The following is a 23,573-nucleotide window of genomic DNA, read 5'->3' as shown; positions in this document are numbered from 1 at the left end:
CTAAACTAAATTTCAGGCATAAATTATTAGCAGTTTTAACTTTTTGGATATGTTCACTGCTAAGTATTTTGTATTGATATCTGAAATAAATGGCATCGAAAAATTAAGAACCACATTAGCCTATCAGAATAAATAAATACCTTAAAATGGTGCCGTCAAATAAAAAAATTCAGTAACTTCCACAAGAGAAATAATATCTTTGGTCATCTAACACTTTTAGCGTCTGTCTTTCTACCTAATCCAAGACATTGTGTCTTCTTGACATCTAAAAGAAGAAGGAAAATGTTCCTTTTAGTCTATGTCTTTCTATTCTTTAGATACTAAAACATCTCCAGGAAGGGAAGATGATAGGAGGAAAATATGCTGTTTCAACCTTTATTTCTTGGCTCTGATTAAAGTGTTTCATATAATTTCCCTGTTGTTTCATGTACCTATACTTTCTCAATCAAAGTTGTAATAACAGAACATTATTCACATTAATGTTTTTAAATATTCTATCATCAGGTGGGGAGTTTGGCTAGTGGTAAAGAGCTTGCCTGGCATGCATATAGACCTAGATTTGATTCCTCAGTTCATACATAGAAAAAGCCTTAAGTGGTGGATCGAGTGGCAGAGTGATAGCTTTGAGGAAAAAGCCCAAGGACAATGCTCAGGCCCTGAGTTAAAGACCCAAGACTGGTGAAAAAAAAATTCTATCATAGACCTTGTGGTTATGGTCCCCTTGAATATAAGCCAAACACTCCCAGAAGGTCCTAATTAATCATGTTCTTTTCATCCAATAATAGTTCTTGAAAGAATATATTTCTGCATGCTCACAGCTGGCTCTCAGTGAGGTATGGTGCTATGTTCTCCCCCTTAGGGATCCAAGAAAGTCATTGTAAGATCCACCTAATTCATTGCTGTGGACAGCTTTGGAGACTGGACATTAAATCTATTGGCATTGAGCTTCTCCTACTGCCCCTACTAGAGTTCCTTTTTCTTTGTTAATCTGTGTGCTCTTACCAAAAATTGAGCACAGCTAATCAACTTTCATCTGTGTATCTGCCATGCAAAAAATCAGGCAATGTGAGAACATAGTAAAAACAATAGTAAAATGTGGTAGAGAAAGGCTACATAGAATATTACCACAATAACATAGCATTGCTCTAAGTAAGCCAGACTCAAAGAACATAGGCTCAATTGTTTCCCTCATTTATCATAATCAATAGAAACCTTGGGCTCTCCTAGCAGAGATTTACAATAGAGCAAAAGCTAAATATACAAGGCCATACAGGATGAGGCTAATCGAAAGGACCTCCAGGATATTGAAACAAAAGCCATATAATGAGTGATTGTTGTCCTTAATGTACTATGTTATCTCTCATCTCTTTTGCTGTCCCTTGGTTATCTCATATTGTTACAGTATTTCACTTTGTTAAATGATATATTGGATATGTATATATATATATATATTGGTATTTGGTTATTTGAAATTGAATAGGGAGGGGGGAAAACAAAATGGGGGCGGGGGTGGGGGAGAAGGAAATGGGGATCAAGACATGTAAAAGGGTATCAATGTTTGTGAATTAATGCACCTTCTATCTGACAAATATGTTACCCTTTTATTAATTACAATAAAAATATTAAAAAATGAAACAGTGTATATTCGCAATTTTAGGTTTAAAATCATTTTATTTCAGTAAATCATCAAGAGACTCTTAATGTTTTTTTCAATTTTAATTTTTAATCTCTATACTTGCTAAAAGCTACCCATTAGACAGATGTAAATAAATACATGTACATCTCACTGACAAAATCATTTTTAGGGCACACATCAAATGTTATTCTACAAATTCTAAAAAATAAAAAGAAACCTCATTAAAAATAGGTTTTCCTACCAAGCTGTCTCCTCAAAGCCCCCTTAACCTCATTATTCCTGAGGCTGTAGATGAGGGGGTTCAACATGGGGATCACCACCATGTAGAACACAGATATCACCTTGTTCTGGTCACTGGAGTAGCTGGATTTGGGCAGCACATAAATGAATGTTACGGTCCCATAGAACAGAGTGACAGCGGTGAGGTGGGAGGTGCAGGTGGAGAAGGCCTTGTGGCGACCCTCGGTGGAGCGCATCTTCAGGATGGTGATGAGGATGTAGATGTAGGACACAGCTATGACAATCACTGTGGACACAATGACTGAACCAGCTGTGAATGAGGGAACAATTGTGAGGACACTGTGTGCGGAACAGGATATTTCAACTAAAGGAGCAAAATCACAGAAGAAATGATTAACCCTATTGGGTCCACAGAAAATTAAACTGAAGAAGGAGAGGGTAAAGGAGGAAGCATCAAGAAAACCCCCTATGTAAGCTATTGCAAGTAACTGCACACAAACCTCTGTAGACATTTTGGTTGAATAGAGCAGTGGGTGGCAGATGGCCATAAAGCGATCATAAGCCATGGCAGCCAGAACAAAGCATTCAACTGACCCAAAGAAAACAGCTGACCCAAGCTGGATGCCACATCCTACATAGGAGATTGTATTTCTCTCCACCACAAAATTGACCAGCATGTTGGGTGTGACAGAGGATGAATAGCCCATGTCAGCAAAAGCTAAATGGCTGAGGAAAAAGTACATGGGGTGGTGGAGCTGAGTGGAGGCTCTGATGAGCAGGATTGTGCAGAGATTTCCAGATACAGTCACCAGGTAGATGCAGAGGATGGTGATGAAGAGGAAGACTCGAAGGACTGGATCATGTGTTAAGCCCAACAGAATGAATTCTGTCACTGCAGTGTGGCTTCCATTCACCAGAGAATCCATCTAACGGTGAAGGAGTTACTGCCAAAACTAATCTAGGATGAATAAATTACATGAAAAGTTTATAAATAAATATGATGGTACCATTTTAACACTTACAGAATGTTATTAAAATCAAAGACATTCAAGTACCTGTACTTCTTTTTAAACAATAACGTTTCAATCTGCAATTTAAAAAATTTTAGAAAACATGCACAAAAGTCCTTATATTGTCTCTTTTTTATGTTTATGTTTCTGATACTATCTGAAGTGGCTTTAAACCCGTATAATAAAAATATAAGGCAATGGAAATAGCAACAGTGAATGAAGATTGTAATGAGGCAATTAATGTATGCAGAGTATTGCTAGAATTTTGATAGTAGCTAATAATTATCTGAGTTTTTAGTAAGTAGAAAGCATGCAGGTGGGAATAATATACTTACACAAATATTTATAAATGTATGATTCACTAAATTTTACCAAAATATTGATTTCATTATCATTGTAGTACTGAATTAGCAGTCAAACAGAATATAAAATATCTAAATAATTACATAGTAAATGATAAATTTAGAAACATGAAGCCCTTTTAGTACAGTATCTGTGTAATAATGAAATGAAAATAACCATGAAATTCACCTATGTCTATGACAGCCACTTCCTTTAGCTTTGAAAATGTTAATGAGTAATATCACATGGATATACATGTTTTAAACTCTTCAATTAATTATTTAAGTACTAACAAAAACCCAAAGCAACTGAAATCTAGCATTTTGTATCAGAGTGTCATAATTTGGGTAATGCTAGAAAGACAGTGTCTGCTCTTGTTTTATGGCTATGTAAACAGGAATCGTAGTAATGGACTATGACTGTTGATGATATAAGCAGAGCAAGTCAAACAAAGTAACCCACAATTTGATTGCATAATTACATCTTCTCTGTTTTCACACTATGATCTGTGAATATTACAAGCTATAGAAAGCAATTTTTCTTAAATAGTAAATGAAATTAGGCAAGAAAACTATTGCTCACTTAGACAGCACAAATACTAAGATTAGCACGGTCACTATACAAGAATGACACACAAATACAAATAATTTAGTAGAAATGGATGTTTTTTAAAAAAATAAACATAAGCTGCCCACATTGAACCAAGAAGAGAAATGTCAACTGAAAAAAACAACTTCATAAACTGAGATAGCAGAAGTAAGTAATCAGAAACATGCCAACTAAGAAGAGCCCAGGCCCAGATGGTTTCACTGTGAAATTTTATAAGAGTTTGAAAGATGAGTTAATACTTACACTCTTGAAGCTCTTCTGAGAAATACAAGCAAAGGGAGCCCCCAATCTCATTATATGAAGCCAATATCACACTCATCCCAAAAGCAGGGAGGAGCCAGCTAAAAAAGAGAACTACAGACCAATCCTTCTTATGAACACAGACACAAAGCTCCTCAATAAAATATGGCCAACAGAGTCTAGAGGGAAATTTAAAAAATTATATACTATGATCAAGTAGGCTTCATCCCAAAGATGCAAGGCTCGTTCAATCTTTGCAAATCAACCAGTGTAATACATCATATTACTAGAGCTAAGGTTAAGAATCAGATGATAATTTCTCTGGGTGCTGAAAAGGCATTTGACAAAATGCAGCATCCATTCATGTGGAAAGCACTAGGAAAAATAGGCATAGGAGATACATTCTTTTAAATAATTAAAGCCATATATGACAGACTTACAGCCATTGTCATACCAAACGGAGAAACACTAGAATCATTTATCTTAAAATCAAGAATGAGACAAGTATTCCCACTCTCTCCACATCTCTTCAATATAGTGCTGGAACCCTTGGCCAGAGCAACAAGGCAAGAGAAGGACATCAAACAGGGAAATAAGAAATTAAACAATCCCTGTTTGCAGAAGACATGATCCTCTACCTGAATGACCCAATAAACTCCATTCCCAAATTCCTAGAACTAATAAACCACTTTGGCAAAGTGGCAGGATACAAAAATCAACCTTCAAAAGTCAGTATCCTTTCTGTATGCCAACAATACACAAATAGAGGGAGAAACAAGAAAATTACCCCATTTGCAATAGCCCTCAAATGACTAAAATATTTAGGAATTAACCTAACCAAGGAATCATTTAATGAAAACTATGAAAGTCTAAAGAAAGAAATCAAAGAGGATACCAAGAAATGGAAAAACATCCTATGCTCATGGATAGGGAGAACCAACATAATGAAAAGACCTCAATATCAGACCTGAAACTCTGAAATTGCTACACAATAGAATAGGAGAGACATTCGAACTTGTAGGCACAGGCAAAAACTAATTGAACAGAGTCCCAGAGTCACAACAGATTGGAGAGAGGCTAAACAAATGGGACTACCTAAAAGTAAAATGTTTCTGCACAGACAAAGGCATACCTACTAATGTAGAAAGACAGTCAACCAACTGAGAAAAGATATTTACCAATAATACATAAGACAAATGCTTAATATCCAATATATATAGGGAATTCAAGAAACTAATCCCCCCCCCACAAACCCAATAAACCAAACGCTAAATGGGCAAGGGAACTAAAGAGAGACTTATCAGAGGAAGAGATAAAAATGGCAAAGAAACATACAAAAAATTGCTAATCATCCATGGTCATAAGGAAAATGCAAATGAAAACAACCTAAGATACCACATTACCCTAATCAGAATGGACAACATTCAGACATCAGACAACATGCAAGCTAGTACAAAGACTCTGGAAGGCAGCTTGGAGGTTCCTGGAAAAATCTAAAAATAGACCTTCCCTACGATCTAGCCATACCACTCCTGGGCATCTACCCTGAGCATCATAACCCAGGATATGATAAGGACACCTGCACAGCTATGTTCATCACTGCAATATTCACAACAACCAAGCAATGGAAACAACCCAGATGCCCCACAACAGATGAATGGATACAAAAAATGTGGTATACACAATGGAATTATACATAGCCACCAGACAATATTAAATAATAGCATTTGCTGGGACGTGGATGACACTACAGCAAATCATGTTGAGTGAGATAAGTCAAGACCACAGGAACAAAAGGTAGATGGTCTCCTTGATATGTGGATATTAGATTCAAACAGTACAAGAGCAATGATTCAATACTTGGGTACTCAAGGTCATTGACTTGAAATTTGAGATATAACTATAACTATATAGACATATAAATCTATTATGGGATATATATTCTATAGACATATTGATATACTATATGGATTGATATGTATCTATGACATACAAACTCTTAGCTTAACTTTAATTTTGCTTTTAAAGTTATGTGCCACAGGTCAAAACTTTCTTAATAAGGACCAAGAATCACAACAAATCAAAGAAAGGCTGGATAAGTGGGACTGCATTAAACTGCAGAGCTTTTGTATGGCAAAGGACATAGCGAGTAAATTAAATAGGAAGCCTACAGAGTGGGAGAAGATCTTCACCAAGCAAACAATGGACAAAGGCTTCATATCTAAAATATATCAACAACTTAAAAAAATTGAATCACTCCAAAACTAAAAGAAACAACCATCCCATTAAAAATGGGCCAAAGACTTAAAGAGAGTCTTCTCTGAAGAAGAAACAAAAATGGCCTATAGACACATGAAGAAATGCTCAACATCTCTGGTCATAAAAGAAATGCAAATCAAAGCAACTCTGAGATTCCACCTCACTCCAATTAGAATGGCCAGGATCAGGAAAACAGATAATAACAGATGCTGGAGGGGATGTGGCCAGGAGGGATCACTACTACACTGTTGATGGGAGTGCAAACTCATTCAACCACTATGGAAAGCAGTGTGGCAGTGCCTCGAAAGGATAAACATAGAACTCCCCTATGACCCAGCAATTCCACTACTTGGCATTTACCCAACCATCCAAAACCTAGGGCATACTAAATCCACTAGCACAACAATGTTCATTGCAGCATTATTCACCATAGCAAAGATATGGAACCAACCTAGAGGTCCCTCAGTTGATGAGTGGATCAACAAGTTGTGGTATTTTTACACAATGGAATTCTATGCTGCTGTCAGAAAAAATGACATCGACCCATTTGTTAGGAAATAGAAAGACTTAGAAAAAAATCGTATTAAGTGAAGTAAGCCAGACTCAAAGGAACTTAGGCTCAATGGTTTCCCTCATTTGTCATAACCAGTAGAAACCTTGGGCTCTACTAGCAGAGATCTGCAATAGAGCAAAACCTTGATATATAAAGCCATATAGTATGAAGCTAATTGAAAGGACCTCCAGGATACTAAAACAAAAGCCATATAATGAGTGATTGTTGTCCTTAATGTACTATGTTATCTTTCATCTCTTTTGCTGTCTCTTGGGTATCTCATATTGTTACAGTATCTGACTTTGTTATCTGATATATTGAATTTATTTGTATTTGGTTATTTGAAATTTGATAGGGAAGGGGGAAAACCAAGATGGGTGGAGGGGGAGGGTGATGGGTACCAAGACATGTAAAAGGGTATCAATGTATGTGAATTAATGCACTTCTATCTGGCAAATATCATGTAACCCTTTTATTAATTACAATAAAAAATTATAAATTAAATAAATAAGTAAATAAATAATTAAATAAAGTTATGTGCCAGTGGTTGCATATAGAGATTCCAATCTTGAATACTTGTTTGATAAAGTTGACATTTGCAATATGATATAATAATAATAATAATAATAATAATAAAGTAAGAAAATGAATGAAAGTCAAAGGATTACCTCTTAAAAGAAGTCATTCATCTTTTGGTAGCAGCACAAAGTCACAGTGAATATATAAAGGGAGAACAAATTGTTTTATAATTTTTATTGTCCTTTGGGAATTAATCTCTAAGGAAATTGAGAATCCAGCTATGAATTCAAAACCGAAGGTTCTGGAGTAGATTCTGAGCAGTTCAAGTCACACAACCCAATTGGTTCTCCAAGATGGTACCAATTCTCAAGTGATCAATTTATTCTTTTGTTTCTATCTTGGTGCTCATGCACACATCAACAATCTTTCCTTGTATTTCCTCAAGAGAATAATTAAACAAATTGCCTTACAGATAAATATTCTTTCATGTTTTCCTTGAAGATTATGATTTGAAAATAGTGCTAAATTTCAAGGACAAACATTAATATTACCTTTAAACATTCAATATATGGTTGCTTCCAAGTAATTTGTTTTTGCTTCGATGTTTTCTACTGTTGCTTGCAATGACATCCTATCAGTCAGCACTTCTGAAAATTATCTTTGAGTCATTTTACATAGGTGTTGCATTTAATAAAGCAGTCTATGAATACAAAGCATCTTGATCAATATCACCCCTTTCAGCATTCTCACCCATGTCTCCCTTATCCATCCATTTCTTCACACTTCTTAATTTTATGATATATATAGGATTCTTGACATTTTCCCCCTGTTCTCTGCTTCATTATCTATCCCTTTCCCCTTGACTCTACACCAACACATTCAAGTACCTGCTTCCTGGTGTTTATTTTGTTGAACTTTGTCTTTACCTTTCTAAGAAATTACACTACTGTGTTCTTCTTTCAAAAAATATATTTTTGTTTTATTTAAGTAGTTGTACAAATGTGATGCCATTCAACAAAACAGCTTATGAATACCGTGTTGATCAATGTCACGCTTTCAACATTCTCACCCATCTTTCCCAAATTACTCTTCCCCTCACTTTTCAATTGTGGGGCTTGATCTCTGGGCCTGGGCGCTGTCCCTAAGCTCTTCAGCTCAAGGCTACCATCGTGCCCCTTCAGCCACAGCACCACTTCTTGTTTTCTAGTGGTTAATTGGAGATAAGAGTATTACAGACTTTAGTGCCTGAATGGACTTTGAACCACAATCCTCACATCTCAGCCTCCTGAGTAGCTAAGATTACAGACATAAGTCACCGTGCCTGGCTTTGAGTTCTCTCTTAAATCTACCATATTTCAGTTAATACATTTATATATATTTGCATACTACCCAATGCATTTAATTGCATCCATTGTCTCTCTGGACCTGACTTACTTCAAACTATCCTGAGAGCATAAATGCTTATTTTCCTCATACTACCTTCATCATATTATTGTATTATGTCATATAGCTACTTATACAAACCTATGAAAATCAGTAGCCTTTCTGTATGCCAACTAAGTACAAGCAGAAAGGGAAATCATGAAAACAACCCTACTTGCAATATCCTCAAAAAAAATACCTAGAAATTAATCTAAGATGTAAAATCTCTTTATAGTGAAAACTATAAAAATCTTAAGAAAGAAATAAAAAAGACACCTTTATTCATCACTCGTATAATAAAGTAAATTTTTAAAAGAAAAGCAAATCAAAGAGAACACCAGGAAATAGAAAAACCGTCCATGTTCATGGATAGGTAGAATCAATATTGTGAAAATGGCCATACTACCAAAAAGGAGATACAAATTAAACTCTATCCATATCAAAATCCAATGATGTTCTTTACTGAGATAGAAAAAGAGAATCTAAATATTCATATAAAACAAGAGGCATGAAATGGACAAAACAATTCTAGGCAAAAAAGTAATCAATGTGTGTGGCATTACTGTCAGATTTCAGATTTCAAACTCTACTTCAGAACCAACATAAAAACAACTTGGTATTGGCATAAAAATCGACCAAAAAATCAATGGAATAGATTAGAGGACCCAGAAATAGAACGACATACTTATAGTCAGCTGATATTTGACAAAGGAGAAGAAGATATAAAGTGGAAAAACATAGCCTCTTCTATAATTTGTGTTGGGAAAAACTTGACAGCCTTATTCGGAAAACTGAAAGAGGATCCTTGCTTGGTATCATGTATGTCACCATAGCAATTCGAAGCAAATCAAAGATCTCAATACAGACCTGAAATCTGAAATTACAAGGGGTACAACAGATAGAAGAGATGCTCAACAAGTGGAATTAGAGTACATTATATTAAAGTTTCTGCACAGGTAAGGACATTGCTACTAAAGTAGGAAGACAGCCAATGAATTTGGAAAACAGTTTTACAAACAATACATCCATTACACAAAAGCCTAATATCTGGTATATACAAGGGGTTCAAGAAACAAACCACTCTTGGCACAAAAATAGACTAGAAGCTCAATGGAACAGAATAAAAGATCCAGAAATAGAACCATATACCTACAATCAACTTGTATTTGACAAAAGGATATACAGTGGAACAAACACAGCCTATTCAATTATTGGTGCTGGCAAAACTGGGCAGCCACATGCAGAAAACTAAAAATTGATCCTAGCCTTTCACCATGCACAAGAGACATTGGAATTCATAGGCACAGGCAAAAACTTCCTGAACAGAATCCCAGGGTCACAACAGATTGGAGAGAGATTCGATAAATGGGACTACCTAAAAATAAAAAGGTTCTGCACAGATAAAAGCATAGCCACTAAATTAGAGAGACAGCCAACCAACTGAGAAAAGATATTTACCAATAATACATCTGACAAATGCTTGCTATCCAGTATCTATAGGGAATTCAAGAAACTAATCCCGCCCAAACCCAACAAACCATTCACTAAATGAACAAGGGAACTAAAGAGGGACTTATCAGAAAAAAGAGATTAAAATGGCAGAAAAGAATATGAGAAAATGTTCATCATCCATGGTCATAAAGGAAATGCAAATAAAAACAACCCTAAGATACCACTTTACCCCAACAAGAATGGCCAAGATTTTGAACTTAGACAATGACAGTTGCTGGCAGGGTTGTGGAGAAAAAGGAACCCCACTGCACTCTTGGTGGGATTGTAAGCTAGTTCAGCCACTCTGGAAAGCAGTTTGGAGGTTTCTTAAAGAACTGAAAAATGACCTTCCCTATGATCCCGCCATACCATTCCTGGGCATCTATCCTGAACACCATAACCCAAGATATGATAAGGACACCTGCTGAGCTATGCTTATCTCTGCACTATTCACAATAGCCCAGCGATGGAAACAATGCAGATGCCCTACTGCAGATGAATGGATACAGAAAATGTGGTATATATACACAATGGAATTCTACATAGCTAACAGACAAGATAAAATAATGGCATTTGCAGGAAAGCGGATGAATCTAGAGTGAATCATGTTGAGTGACACAAGTCAAGACCCAAAGGAATAAATGGCGCATGGTATCCTTAATATGTGGCTATTAAATCCAAAGAGTACAAGAGGGAGGTCTCAATAACTGCATACCCAAAGCTATGGACCATACTGGAAATATAAACATATGGACCATACTGGAAATATAAACACAACTACATAGACATAAAAATCTATGACTCTATAGACATAATATTTTATTACATATATTAATATGTATCTATGACATACAAACCCTTAGCCTAATTTTAATTATGTTCTAACATCTTAGTGCCAGTGATTGTATATAGAAATTCCCTTCTTGAAAAATTGTTTGTTAAACATGTCATTTGAAATACGATTTAAAAATCAATGTTAATAGATTCAATTTAAAAATCCAACATAAAAATAAATTAAATAATCTGTGGAATTATATAAGAAAAAAGGCAAAAAATAAAATAGATAAAAAGCTAAAAAAATGAACCCCTCTCAGATTTGATACACCAATTATTAAATGAGCAAGGGAGTTGAGGAGAGACTTTTCAGAAGAAAAGGTAAGAAAGGCAAAGAAACACATGAAGAAATGCTCATCCCCCCTGGCCATAAAAGAAATATAAATCAAACCAGAACTCCAATTCCAAATAACTACCACTTAGAGTGACCAACATTTTGAATTCAAACAACAAATGCCAGCAGGGCTATGGAAAAAAAAATGAACCCTATTTTACTGTTGGTGGCAATGTAAACTAGCAAAGAACTAAATGTAGCCTCTCTCTTTAACCCAGCTATACCAACCTTAGACATCTACCCTGAGCCTCATGACCCAGGATATGATTAGGACACCTGCACAGCCATGTTTATTGCCGTACTGTTCACAATAGTCAAGGCACAGAAACAACCCAGATGCCCCAAAATAGATGAGTAGATCCAAAAAATGTGGTACCTATATACAATGGAATTTTACACAGCCATTAGAAATAATAAAATAATGTTATTTGCAGGGAAACATGTGGAACTAGATCTAACCATGTTAAGTGAGGCAAACCAAGAACAGAGAGACAAATGGCACATATTCTCTCAGATCTGTGGAAGTTGGACCTAAAACATATTGGAATATGACAAATTATAGAGGATTCTCGATACTCCCATTCAGTGAGATGAGACCAAAAGAGTATCCTGTTAGGAGAGAATCATGAAGGTGCAATACCCAAGTACTTCTTCATATGTATAATATATATATACATATACATATGTATTTATATTTATATACTGAAATGAAGCCTAAAGTTATGGAACCAAAAGACTCTTTTCTTCATTTGTTATTTCTTTTTCTGAGGATTCTGTATGCTTTACCTTATATACGTTATTCATGGGCATATATGTGGTATGGTTGGGGGAGGGCACAGATTCTAGGGAAAATGGTGGAAAAATGCAGATGTGGATTATACTGGACAATGATGAGTGTGAACTACACAACTCATGGATGGAGATAGAAGGGAGGGAATGGGAGAGAATGAGGCAACAGATGACACCATATGAAATGAAATGTACTTATTTCCTGACACATATAACTGTAACCCCTCTGTATAATACCTATATAATAACAATAAAGTAAAATTTCTAAAACTTAATGTTGCTATTTCATTCTAGGAATCCAGTACCATTTCTTTTTAAATATATTTCTATTGTAATTAATACAAGGGTTACATTGTGTTCGCCAGATAGAAGGTGCATTACTTCACAAACATTGATACCCCTTCTCATGTTTTTGTTCCCAATTCCCTCTCCCACCCCCTCCCCTCATCTTGTCTTCCCCATTACCTATCCTATTTCAAATAAACATATATACAATATATCAGATAAAAAACTAAGATACTGTAACAATATGAGATAACCAATGACAATAAAAGAGATGAGAGATGATTAAGAACAACAATCACACATTATATGGCTCTTGTTTCCATATCCTGGAGGTCCTTTCATTTAGCCTCATCCTATATGACCTTATGTATCTAGGTTTTGCCCTATTGTAAATCTCTACTAGGAGAGTCCAAGGTTTATACTGATTAGGACAAATGAGGGAAACCATTGAGCCTTTGTTCCTTTGAGTCTGGCTTACTTCACTTAATATGATTTTTTCCCATGTCTTTCCGTTTCCTTACAAATGGGGCAATGCCATTCTTTCTGATGGCAGCATAGAATTCCATTGTGTATAAATACGTCTTGTTGATCCACTCATCAACTGAGGACAACTAGGTTGATTCTATATCTTTGCTATGATAAATAGTGCTACAATGAACATCGTTGTGCTAGTGGATTTAGTATGTCCTTGTTTTTGGACGATTGGGTAAATGCCAAGTAGCAGAATTGCTGGGTCATAGGGTAGCTTTATCCTTATCTTTTGAAGAACTGCCACACTGCTTTCCATAGTGGGTGAATGAGTTTACACTCCCACCACAGAGTAATAATGATCCCTACTGGCCATAGCCCAGCCAGCATCTGTTGTTACTAGATTTCTTGATAATGACTACTCTGACTGGAGTGAGGTGGAATCTCAAAGTTGTTTTGATTTGCATTTCTTTTATGGCCAGAGATGTCAAGCATTTCTTCATGTGTTTATAGGCCACTTTTGTTTCTTCTTTAGAGAAGACTCTTAAAGAGGAGAAATAAGAATGGCCTACAGACACATGAAGAAATGCTCAACATCTCTGGTCATAAAAGAAATGTAAATCAAAACAACTCTAAGATTCCACCTCACTCCAGTTAGAATGGCCATGATCAAGAAGTCTAATAACAACAGATGCTGGAGGGGATGTGGCCAGGAGGGATCCCTACTACACTGTTGGTGGGAGTGCAAACTCATTCAACCACTATGGAAAGCAGTGTGGCAGTACCTCAAAAGCCTAAACATAGAACTCCCCTATGACCCAGCAATTCCATTACTTGGCATTTACCCAACCATCCAGAAACAAGGGCATACTAAATCCACTAGCACAACAATGTTCATTGCAGCACTATTCACCATAGCAAAGATATGAACCAACCTAGATATCCCTCAGTTGATGAGTGGATCAACAAGTTGTGGTATTTGTACACAATGGATTTCTATGCTGCTGTCAGAAAGAATGACATTGCCACATTAGTAAGGAAATGGAAAGACTTAGAAAAAATCATATTAAGTGAAGTAAGCCAGACTCAAAGGAACTTAGGCTCAATGGTTTCCCTCATTTGTCATAATCAGTAGAAACCTTGGGCTCTACTAGCAGAGATCTGTAATACAGCAAAATCTTGATACATAAGGCCATAAAGTATGAAGCTAATTGAAAGGACCTCCAGGATATTGAAACAAAAGCCATATAACGAATGATTGTTGTCCTTAATGTACTATGTTATATCTCATCTCTTTGCTGTCCCTTGGGTATCTCATATTGTTACAGTATCTCACTTTGTTATCTGATATATTGAATTTATTTGTATTTGGTTATTTGAAATTTGATAGCGAAAGGGGGAAAACCAAGACGGGTAGGGGGGTAGGGGGGAGGGTAATGGGTACCAAGACATGTGAAAGGGTATCAATGTATGTGAATTAATGCACCTTCTATCTGGCAAATATCATGTAACCCTTTTATTAATTACAATAAAAATAAAAAAAAGAAGACTCTTTAGGGGCCTGGGTGTTGTCCCTGAGCTTTTCCGCTCAAGGCTACCACCCTACCCTTGAGCCAAGCCCCACTTCCCATTTTCTAGAGGTTAATTGGAGATAAGAGTCTCAAGTCCTTTTGTGCCAGGCTGGCTTTGAACCTTGATCCTCAGATCTCAGCCTCCTGAATAGCTAGGATTACAGGCATAAGCCACCATGCCAGCCCGGCTTTGGCCCATCTTTGGCCCATCTTTTATTTATTTATTTTTTTTGCCAGTCCTGGGCCTTCAACTCAGGGCCTGAGCACTGTCATTGGACTTTCTCAAGGCTAGAGCTCTACCACTTGATCCAAAGCACCAGTTCTGGCTTTTCTCTACGTATGTGGTACCGAGGAATCAAACCCGGGTCTTCGTGCATGCCAGGCAAGCACTCTACCACTGGGCCACACTCCCGGCCCTTTGGCCCATCTTTTAATGGGATGGTTGTTCTTTGAAGATTAGTTTTAGAGTAATTCAATTTTTTTAGCTGTTGATATCTGTTGTATGGTTAGAGTTAGAGTTGTTCTCTCACTCTGTGGGTTTTCTATTTAGCTTGCTAGCTATGTTCTTTGCCATACAGAAGCTCTACAGTTTAATGCAGTCCCATTTATCCAAACATTCTTTGCTTTGTTGTGTTTATTGGTCTTTCCGTCAAAGTTAACTTCAAAACAATATTCGTCTATAAGACAATTTGTTTAATTGAAGTCTTTTGTACATATTAGAGTTCCAAGATGTATATATGATCATGTACATGGAAACAAAAGAATAAATTGACCACCAGAGAATTGGTAGCATCTTGGAAGATCATTGTGCTGTGATGGGAATTGAGTTGTACAATAAACAACTTCAGAACCAAATGAGGCTCCAGGATGCTTTCCAGTTCATAGCTAAAATCTCCAACTTTATCTGGTATTTCTCCACAAGAGAGAACAAAAGTGGCTTTAAAAGTGATAATAACAACTATGACTTTGAGTGTCTACAGAGTAATGAGTGAATTCTTCTTTCAAGATGTAATACATTTTGGTTCATTAATTTGATGCAAGCTTCACTTAATGTTGGAGAACATTTGACTCTACAAAGTCCACAGTTTATTCATGTGGAAACATGGCATATGTAATCAAGCAATCAGGCAGCGACTGATTTGAGCTGACTTGCTCTTTTTGCATCTTCATTTTCATGTGAGTAATAAGTTATAATTCATTAACAGGATTACTGAACAGTAAGAAACACACATGATCATGTCGGCATTGCTCTCAGCTTGTACTGCAGCATAAATGTTAATAATTAAATTAAAGATGTTTAAATATAAAGTTATATGAACCTTTGCAGAACTACTTTGTTCATCCTTTGATTTTTTTTAGAGTAGTGTTTATGAAAATTCCCATGTATCTACACAGAAGATGTGGAGCATTAAGATTAACCTGGGAAAAAGCACCAGGACACGCCTTGAATTTTTCATATGTACTTTATAGAGCTAAATATTATATTCAAATTGTCACAACTTCATGTCCAAAAGAACCATTAGAAATTACCATTAGAAAGTCATTTTTTGAATGGATCAACTTTAATTTGAGCTAAGTATTAAGTTCTTTTTGCACAGAGATTGCAATGGTAATTCAATGCATATACAAAATACTACTTTCTGTTTAAAAAACATAAAAATATTGAATCAATTTTAACCATTTGGAAATCAGTTACTAAACTCATCAGTATCCCTAATTTAGAAGTTTTATCTACCTTAGTACCAGAAACAAAATTAATACTTCTCAGAAAGCCGATTATTTAACTGATAGTTACTTTGAAATGTAAAACAATCTAGAAGATGCTATATAATATTATCCAATGAATCCAATTCCTATTTATAAATAGATTTATTGATTTGATGCCTTTTACAGCAACTTTATTTCATAGTAATGCAGTTATGAAAGGAACAGGCAAACTACTGGGCTAAATATTTGGTATACACTACTTGCTATGTATACATGGGCATGTTAAATTATCATTATGAGATTCTGCTAGCTCAGAACTACATGATAAATACCATAATATCTTTTCTGGAACATGCAATAATCTATATATTTACTCAGTAGTGATCTAATTCATACCTGTATGCTTACCAGTTAGAAAGCATACAAATATATGTGAGCTGTTACTGAGCATTCTTGAATCAGCTAAAAACCATGTTCCCTTGAAGTACACTCAGAATTCCTTTTGCTTATTCTTATCTAAATAGTATTTTTACTTATCTTTAAAGTTACATACCACACAGATTTAAGAAAATTTACATATAAAGTTAAATAGGATCAGATACAATTCTGAGAGTGACTTTGTTATATCCAATTTTGAAATTATAGATGGAATCATCTTTCCATGTAAATGTGTCCTGGTATTTGAATATGCTTCCAATGATATACCATAGGCATTCATAAATGGAATTACATTTATAAACTTTCATATAATCCTCTTAGATTACTATTCCCAACATCTCCAATGGATTCCAGATTGTATGGGAACCACTCTACAGTTAAAGAGTTCATTTTATTGGGCTTAACACATGATCCAGTCCTTCTAGTCTTCCTCTTCATCATCATCCTCTGCATCTACCTGGTGACCATATGTGGAAATCTCTGCACAATCCTTCTCATCAGAGTCTCCACTCAGCTCCACCACCCCATGTACTTTTTCCTCAGCCATTTAGCTTTTGCTGACATGATCTTTTCATCTTCTGTCACGCCTAATATACTGGTTAACTTCCTGGTGGACAAAAACAGGATTTCCTACCATGGATGTGGCATTCAGCTGGATACAGTTGCTTTCTTTGGGGCAGTTGAGTGCTTTCTTCTGGCCTCCATGGCCTATGATCGCTTTATGGCCATCTGCAACCCACTGCTCTATTCAACCAAAATGTCCACACAAGTCTGTGTGCAGTTACTTATAGTGGCTTACACCAGTGGTTTTCTTGATGCTTCATCCTTTGCAGTAACCTTCTATTCTTTCCTCTTCTGTGGACCCAATAGAGTCAATCATTTCTTCTGTGATTTTGCTCCTCTACGTGAGGTTGCCTGTTCTGAAGACAGTGACCTCATACTTCTTTCCACATTGACTTCTGCCTTCATTGTTGCCTTCACAGTGATTGTGATAGCCGTGTCCTACAGCTACATCCTCATCACCATCCTGAAGATGCGCTCCATCGAGGGCCGCCACAAGGCCTTCTCCACCTGCACCTCCCACCTCACCGCCGTCACTCTGTTCTATGGGACCGTAACATTCATCTATGTGCTGCCCAAGTCCAGCTACTCCACTGACCAGAACAAGGTGATATCTCTGTTCTACATGGTGGTGATTCCCATGTTGAACCCCCTCATCTACAGCCTTAGGAATAATGAGATCAAGAGTGCTCTAAAGAGAGAGCTTGGTAGAAAAAAATTTTAAGAAGATGTGTTATTTTCTATAAGTTATAAGCCCTTTAAATATGTAAAAGAAAACTGAGCCAAGCACTGGTGACTCATGCCTGTAATTCTAGCTACTCAGGAGACTGAGCTGTGAGGATCAAGATTCAAAGCCAAACCCAGGCACAAAAGTCCGTGGGACTTTCATCTCCAATTAACCACTAGAAACCCGGGGCTGTGGCTCAAGGAATAGAGCAATAGCCTTAAGCTGAAGATCTCAGAGCCAGTGTCAGGGCCCCAGAGTTTAAAAGCTGTTACAGATAGGAAGAAAAAAGAAAGAAAGAAAGAAAGAAAGAAAGAAAGAAAGAAAGAAAGAAAGAAAGAAAGAGGGAAAACCAAGAAACATATTGTATACATGTTTATTTGTTTGAAGTAGGAAAGGGAAGGGGAAAACAAGATGATTGGGAGGAGTGGGGGGAGGGATATGGGGACAAAAACATGATAAGGGATATCAATGTGTGAGAAGTAATGCACCTACTATGTGGGGAATATAACTGTAACCCCTCTATACATTACAATAAAAATTTTACATTTAAAAAAAAAGAAAAGTGAGTTGCTGAAGTTGTGTTTCCTTTTTAGATTACAAACATTCATGGTGAAGCTTTATATAAACATGAGTTTTCAGATCCAGTAGTATATGAGTTTTCCATTATGTTAGCTGTATTAAGCCTCACTAAATCTACCTTAAGAACATAATTGTATTCATGAAATAAACATTGCTGAAAATCTTTTTGAAATTTTGTTCATGTTTTTCAAATGGTATTCATTGTTATATACATGGGTTGTTAAATCTTATTATGATTTAGCCCTTAAGCTAAGGTCTATAAAGTTTATTCAGTTGTGTTTCCTTTTGTCCTATTGTGTGTTCCATCACTATGGAAGCATTGCCAGGTTGAGCTAAGTGGAAGTTCTTTGACTTATTGTGAATAAAGTATCAAAGGTTATTATTCTCCTTCAGTTTATTCTCCTTTAGTTTGCTAACTGACCACAAGGGTGAGTGTTTTTGCCCTAGTTTGTCCTTCCTATGTGATGCCACCAGAGATCCAAAATTGACTTAAAAGGGACCAACCTATCCAAACCTGTGTGCCAAGGTAAATGTTTTATCTCTGTTGGTTGGTTATCTCATCTACTTGTTACAGTAATGGAGTAGTGACTATACATATTCCCATCAATTTATCACATCCATTTCAATACCAATTTATCCTGGGATTAACCTGGTAAGTATATTTATGACTCAGTAGACTATGAGAGAAAAGTAAGGAGGAAACAGAAAGAACAATTCTGAAAACTCTTCTTGTCTGAAAAATACCTTTGGGGAGTGACCTTTATGAATACGTAACATTCTGGTCAGTGTTCCTAGCCCCTTGCTTTGGTCAAATTATGAGGGGTCTCAAGAGAAGAAAAGAAGGAATTATCACTAATTGATGTGTGAATTCCACTTTCTGATCAAAGTGAATTCTTCTGCAGGGCAAAGCAGGGATCTTTCTTATGGCCTAGCAATCCCATTCCTGGACATTTTCCTACAGAGCAAAAACAAGTCCAAAGTAAAGCTATAGCAAACCCTGTTTATTGCAACGCCACTTACCTTAGCCAAGAAATCCAGATTGATTCCATATCCAATTCTGCAACTAACATGGTTGTGCTGGTGGATTTAGTGCAAACTGGTTTGTGGTCATTTGGAAAAATGCCTAGGAGTGGGATTGCTGGGTCATAGGTGAACTCCATGATAACTCCTTTGTGGAACTTCTACATTGCTTTCCATTGAAGAAGTTTACATTCCCACCAATACTGTAGCCATATTCCCATTTGCCCACACCCCCAAAACCATCCATTATTGTTAGTTTTCTTGAGACTGGCCAATCTAACTGGAGTGATACATATACAAAGGAATTCTATGCTTCGATCATAAAGAATGACATTACCCCATTCGTGAAGAAATGTCAAGACCTGAAAAAAATTGTGCCAAGAGCAGTATGCCAGATCCAAAGATAGATAGGCTGCAAGGTTTCCCTTATTTGTAATAATTAAAATGTAGAACATATAAGCGGAAGAGGCGCCGAGACAATAGGGACGCTGCCTAGCTCTCTCTCACAAAAAGAGAGAACCAGGGAGTCCCACGAGCCAATTACCTTAAGAAATCCACAACAACAAACTCAATAAGCAACGGAGAAGAACTCAAACCATAAAAGAAATCCAGATAAAGCTTACATCCAACTTTCTCAAAGAATTCCAAACACGAGGACCACTCCCCTACCACTCCCCGCCAGCTCCAAGCCATGAAAAGCCACCGGGCCGGGCAGCCCAGACCTGAAGAAATCAGCATAGGACCGGGCCAGCAAGCCACAGAAGCAGCGGAACCCAGACGCGGAACCAGAACAGCAAGCAGCAGAACCCAGACGCAGAACACAGGGGCGGCAGGGATCCAAGGGGAGTGAATGACTCCCCAACACCACGGAGCATCCACAGCCAAACACAGATGAGTGAGTAGCCCAGTGGGTCCCCAAACCCATCGGGAAAGCAGAGCTGGTGCCAAGCAATAGAACTTAACTCAGACCCCTCCACCCCGCCCGAGAAAGACTGGCAGGAGAAGGGGGCAAGGAATTTAGAATCCTGTCCCTTCCCTCAACAGCCCCCTCCTCCAGGCCATTCACGGAGACTGACAGGCGGGCGGACGCTAAGACCCAGAACCCCACCAAGGGAGGCAGAGGTATCCCAGCCACCACCCACCCAACAGGTTCCTCTCCCAGGCCTCTGACTGGAGAATGACAGGCAGAAAGATGCTAAGACCCAGCACCCCACTAGGGGAGACAGAGGTGTCCCAGCTCCCATCCGCCCAACAGGTTCTTCTCCCAGGCCACTGGGTCTGGAGAGTGGGGGGTGCTGAGACCCTGCCTTTAAACAGCAGGTCTGGTGTGTGGGAAAATAGGAGCCAGCATCTGTCCCCCTCAAATCTTGAACCGGGCATCCTCCAGCTGGGAATCCTGAGCAAAACAGCACCGAGGGGCCCCCCACAGTCACAGACTCTCTGACAAAGCGGTGAAAACACAGCAGGGAACTGAAGGGCAGACCAGTAGCCAAGCTTGCCTTCTGAGAACCAGAAAGGTGGGGCTGGGAGTTTGGCCTAGTGGTAGAGTGCTTGCCTAGCATGCACGAAGACCCAGGTTCAATTCCTCAGTACCACATACATAGAAAAAAGCCAGAAGTGGTGGTGAGGCTCAAGTGGTAGAGCTCTAGCCTTGAGAAAGTCCAAGAACAGTACTCAGGCCCTGAGCTCAAGCCCAGGACTGGCAAAAAAAAAAAAAAAAAAAAAAAAAAAAGAACCAGAAAGGCAGGGCTCCAGCCTTGGCGCCCACCTCCTCAGCTGGGCCCCGCCCCTGGGAACAGAGGACACTAGCTGGCCTACCTGAGAGCCCCTAGAAAGTCCCAAACCCCAGACCTTTAAAGACACTAGACCCGAATACCAAAGAATTGATCTTAAATGTTGCAAAAACAAAGAAGGACCTGTACTACAATGGGAAGAAAATTCGAATTACAGCAGATCTCTCCATGCAAACCCTAAATGCAAGAAAAGCTTGGAAAAACATCATTGATGTCCTGAAGACCAACAACTGCCAACCCAGACTGATACATCCAACAAAACTAGCATTTACATTTGAGGGAGAAACAAGAATATTTCACTCCAAAGAGAAGCTTTATGAATACGTGCACACCAAACCAGCTTTACAAAAAATACTAATTAATCGAGAACAAATTGTAGAACATCAAGAACCCCCATCAAGAAGCAAACATCTATAATTCACTAAACACAAAAGGGGAAAAAAGAGAGAGAAAGAAACTTAGAAGTAAAAATAAATAACGACAATGGACACTGACCACTTCTCCATAATCTCCCTAAAAGTGAATGGCTGAACAATCCAATCAAAAGACACAGAGCAGCAGACTGGATTAAGAAACACCACCCATCCATATGTTGCCTCCAAGAGACCCACCTCACCACCAAAGACAGAAAAAACTTCCACTCCAATACACCATGCAAAAAAGCAGGCGTAGCAATCTTAATCTCCGACAATATTAACTTCTCTGTAAAATCAGTACATAAAGATAGAGACGGCCATTATATATTAGTAAAGGGTACAATCCATGCCCATAATATTACAGTTATAAGCATTAACTCCCTGAACATGGGAGCACCCAAATTCGTCAAACAAACTCTCTTAGAATTACAGAACAAGATAGACTCAAACACAATCATAATGGGAGACCTCAATACACCACAACAAATGACAGGTCAACACAACAAAAACTAAGCAAAGACACCATCGACTTAAATGACACCATAGCCCAGCTGGGCTTAACAGATATACACAGAGTCTTCCACCCAATGGAAAAACTTTTTACATTTTTCTCAGCAACACATGGAACACACTCTAAAATAGGTCACATAATACTTCATACAGAAAACTTAAGCAGATACAAGAGGTCTGATATAATCCCATGCATTCTATCAGACCACAATGGAGTCAGACTAATTCTGAACAATGCAGTCAAAGTGAAAAAACATTCAATAACTTGGAAACTGAACAACACACTTCTGAATAAATCCTGGGTAACAGATCAGATCAGAAATGAATTTAAAAACTTCCTTGAATGTAATGAAAAATCAAGAAACATCACAAAGGAACTTATGGGACACAACAAAGGCAGGTCTAAGAGGCAAATTTATCACACTAGGAGTGCATATTAAAAAGACAGAAGAAGAGCATGTGAATAACCTAAAAAAACTGAAACACCTAGAGAAGCAAGAAAAAGTTAATTCTAAAACAAATAGAAGGACAGAAATAACAAAAATAAAACCAGAAATATCAGAGATTGAAATAAGACCTACTATACACAAAATTGATAAATCAAAAAGTTGGTTCTTTGAAAGAGTCAAGAAAATAGACAGACCCTTGGCAAGATTAATCAAAAAAAAAAGGAAAGCAGAGACTCAAATAAACTAGATTAGAGACCCCACGGGAAAAATCACAACTGATTCCCAAGAAATTCAGTCCATAACGAATAGGTACTACCAGGACCTATATTCAAAGAAACAAGAAAATCTAGTAGAAATGGATGATTTCTTAAATAAATATAGGCTACCCACACTGAACAACGATGAGGTAAACAAATTAAACAAACCAATTTCTTACAACGAAATTGTGGAAGCAATCAGGGAAATGCCAACCAAAAAGAGCCCAGGTCCAGATGGATTCAGTGTGGAAATCTACAAGACATTTAAAGATGAAATAACACCTATACTCTTGAAACTCTTCCGAGAAAAAGAAACAGAAGGAGCAATACCAAACTCATTTTATGAAACTAAAGGGAAAGACCCAACAAAAAAAGAAAACTACAGACCTATCTCTCTAACGAACACAGACGCAAAACTCCTCAATAAAATATTAGCCAACAGGATAAGAGGGACGGCATTAAACTGAAGAGCTTTTGTATGGCAAAGGACATAGCTAGTAAACTAATTAGGAAG

The 23,573-nt window shown here is 37.4% G+C and overlaps 2 protein-coding genes across 2 annotated transcripts; one reads left to right on the top strand and one right to left on the bottom strand.

The window, feature by feature from the left end:
• Positions 1–1,857: 1,857 nt before the first annotated feature.
• Positions 1,858–2,802, bottom strand: LOC150053230 (olfactory receptor 5P76). Its single transcript, XM_090348979.1, has one exon. The coding sequence runs from the start codon at positions 2,800–2,802 to the stop codon at positions 1,858–1,860; it is 945 nt and encodes a 314-aa protein (XP_090205105.1).
• Positions 2,803–17,090: 14,288 nt separating this feature from the next.
• LOC150053229 (olfactory receptor 5P6-like) lies at positions 17,091–18,032 on the top strand. Its single transcript, XM_090348978.1, has one exon. The coding sequence runs from the start codon at positions 17,091–17,093 to the stop codon at positions 18,030–18,032; it is 942 nt and encodes a 313-aa protein (XP_090205104.1).
• Positions 18,033–23,573: the final 5,541 nt, after the last annotated feature.

This window comes from Megascapheus bottae, chromosome 16 (genome assembly GCF_031878675.1).
Source record: "Megascapheus bottae isolate mThoBot1 chromosome 16, mThoBot2.hap1, whole genome shotgun sequence".
In the NCBI taxonomy this organism is placed as follows: domain Eukaryota; kingdom Metazoa; phylum Chordata; class Mammalia; order Rodentia; family Geomyidae; genus Megascapheus; species Megascapheus bottae.
This window is presented reverse-complemented; position numbering and strand designations above follow the sequence as displayed.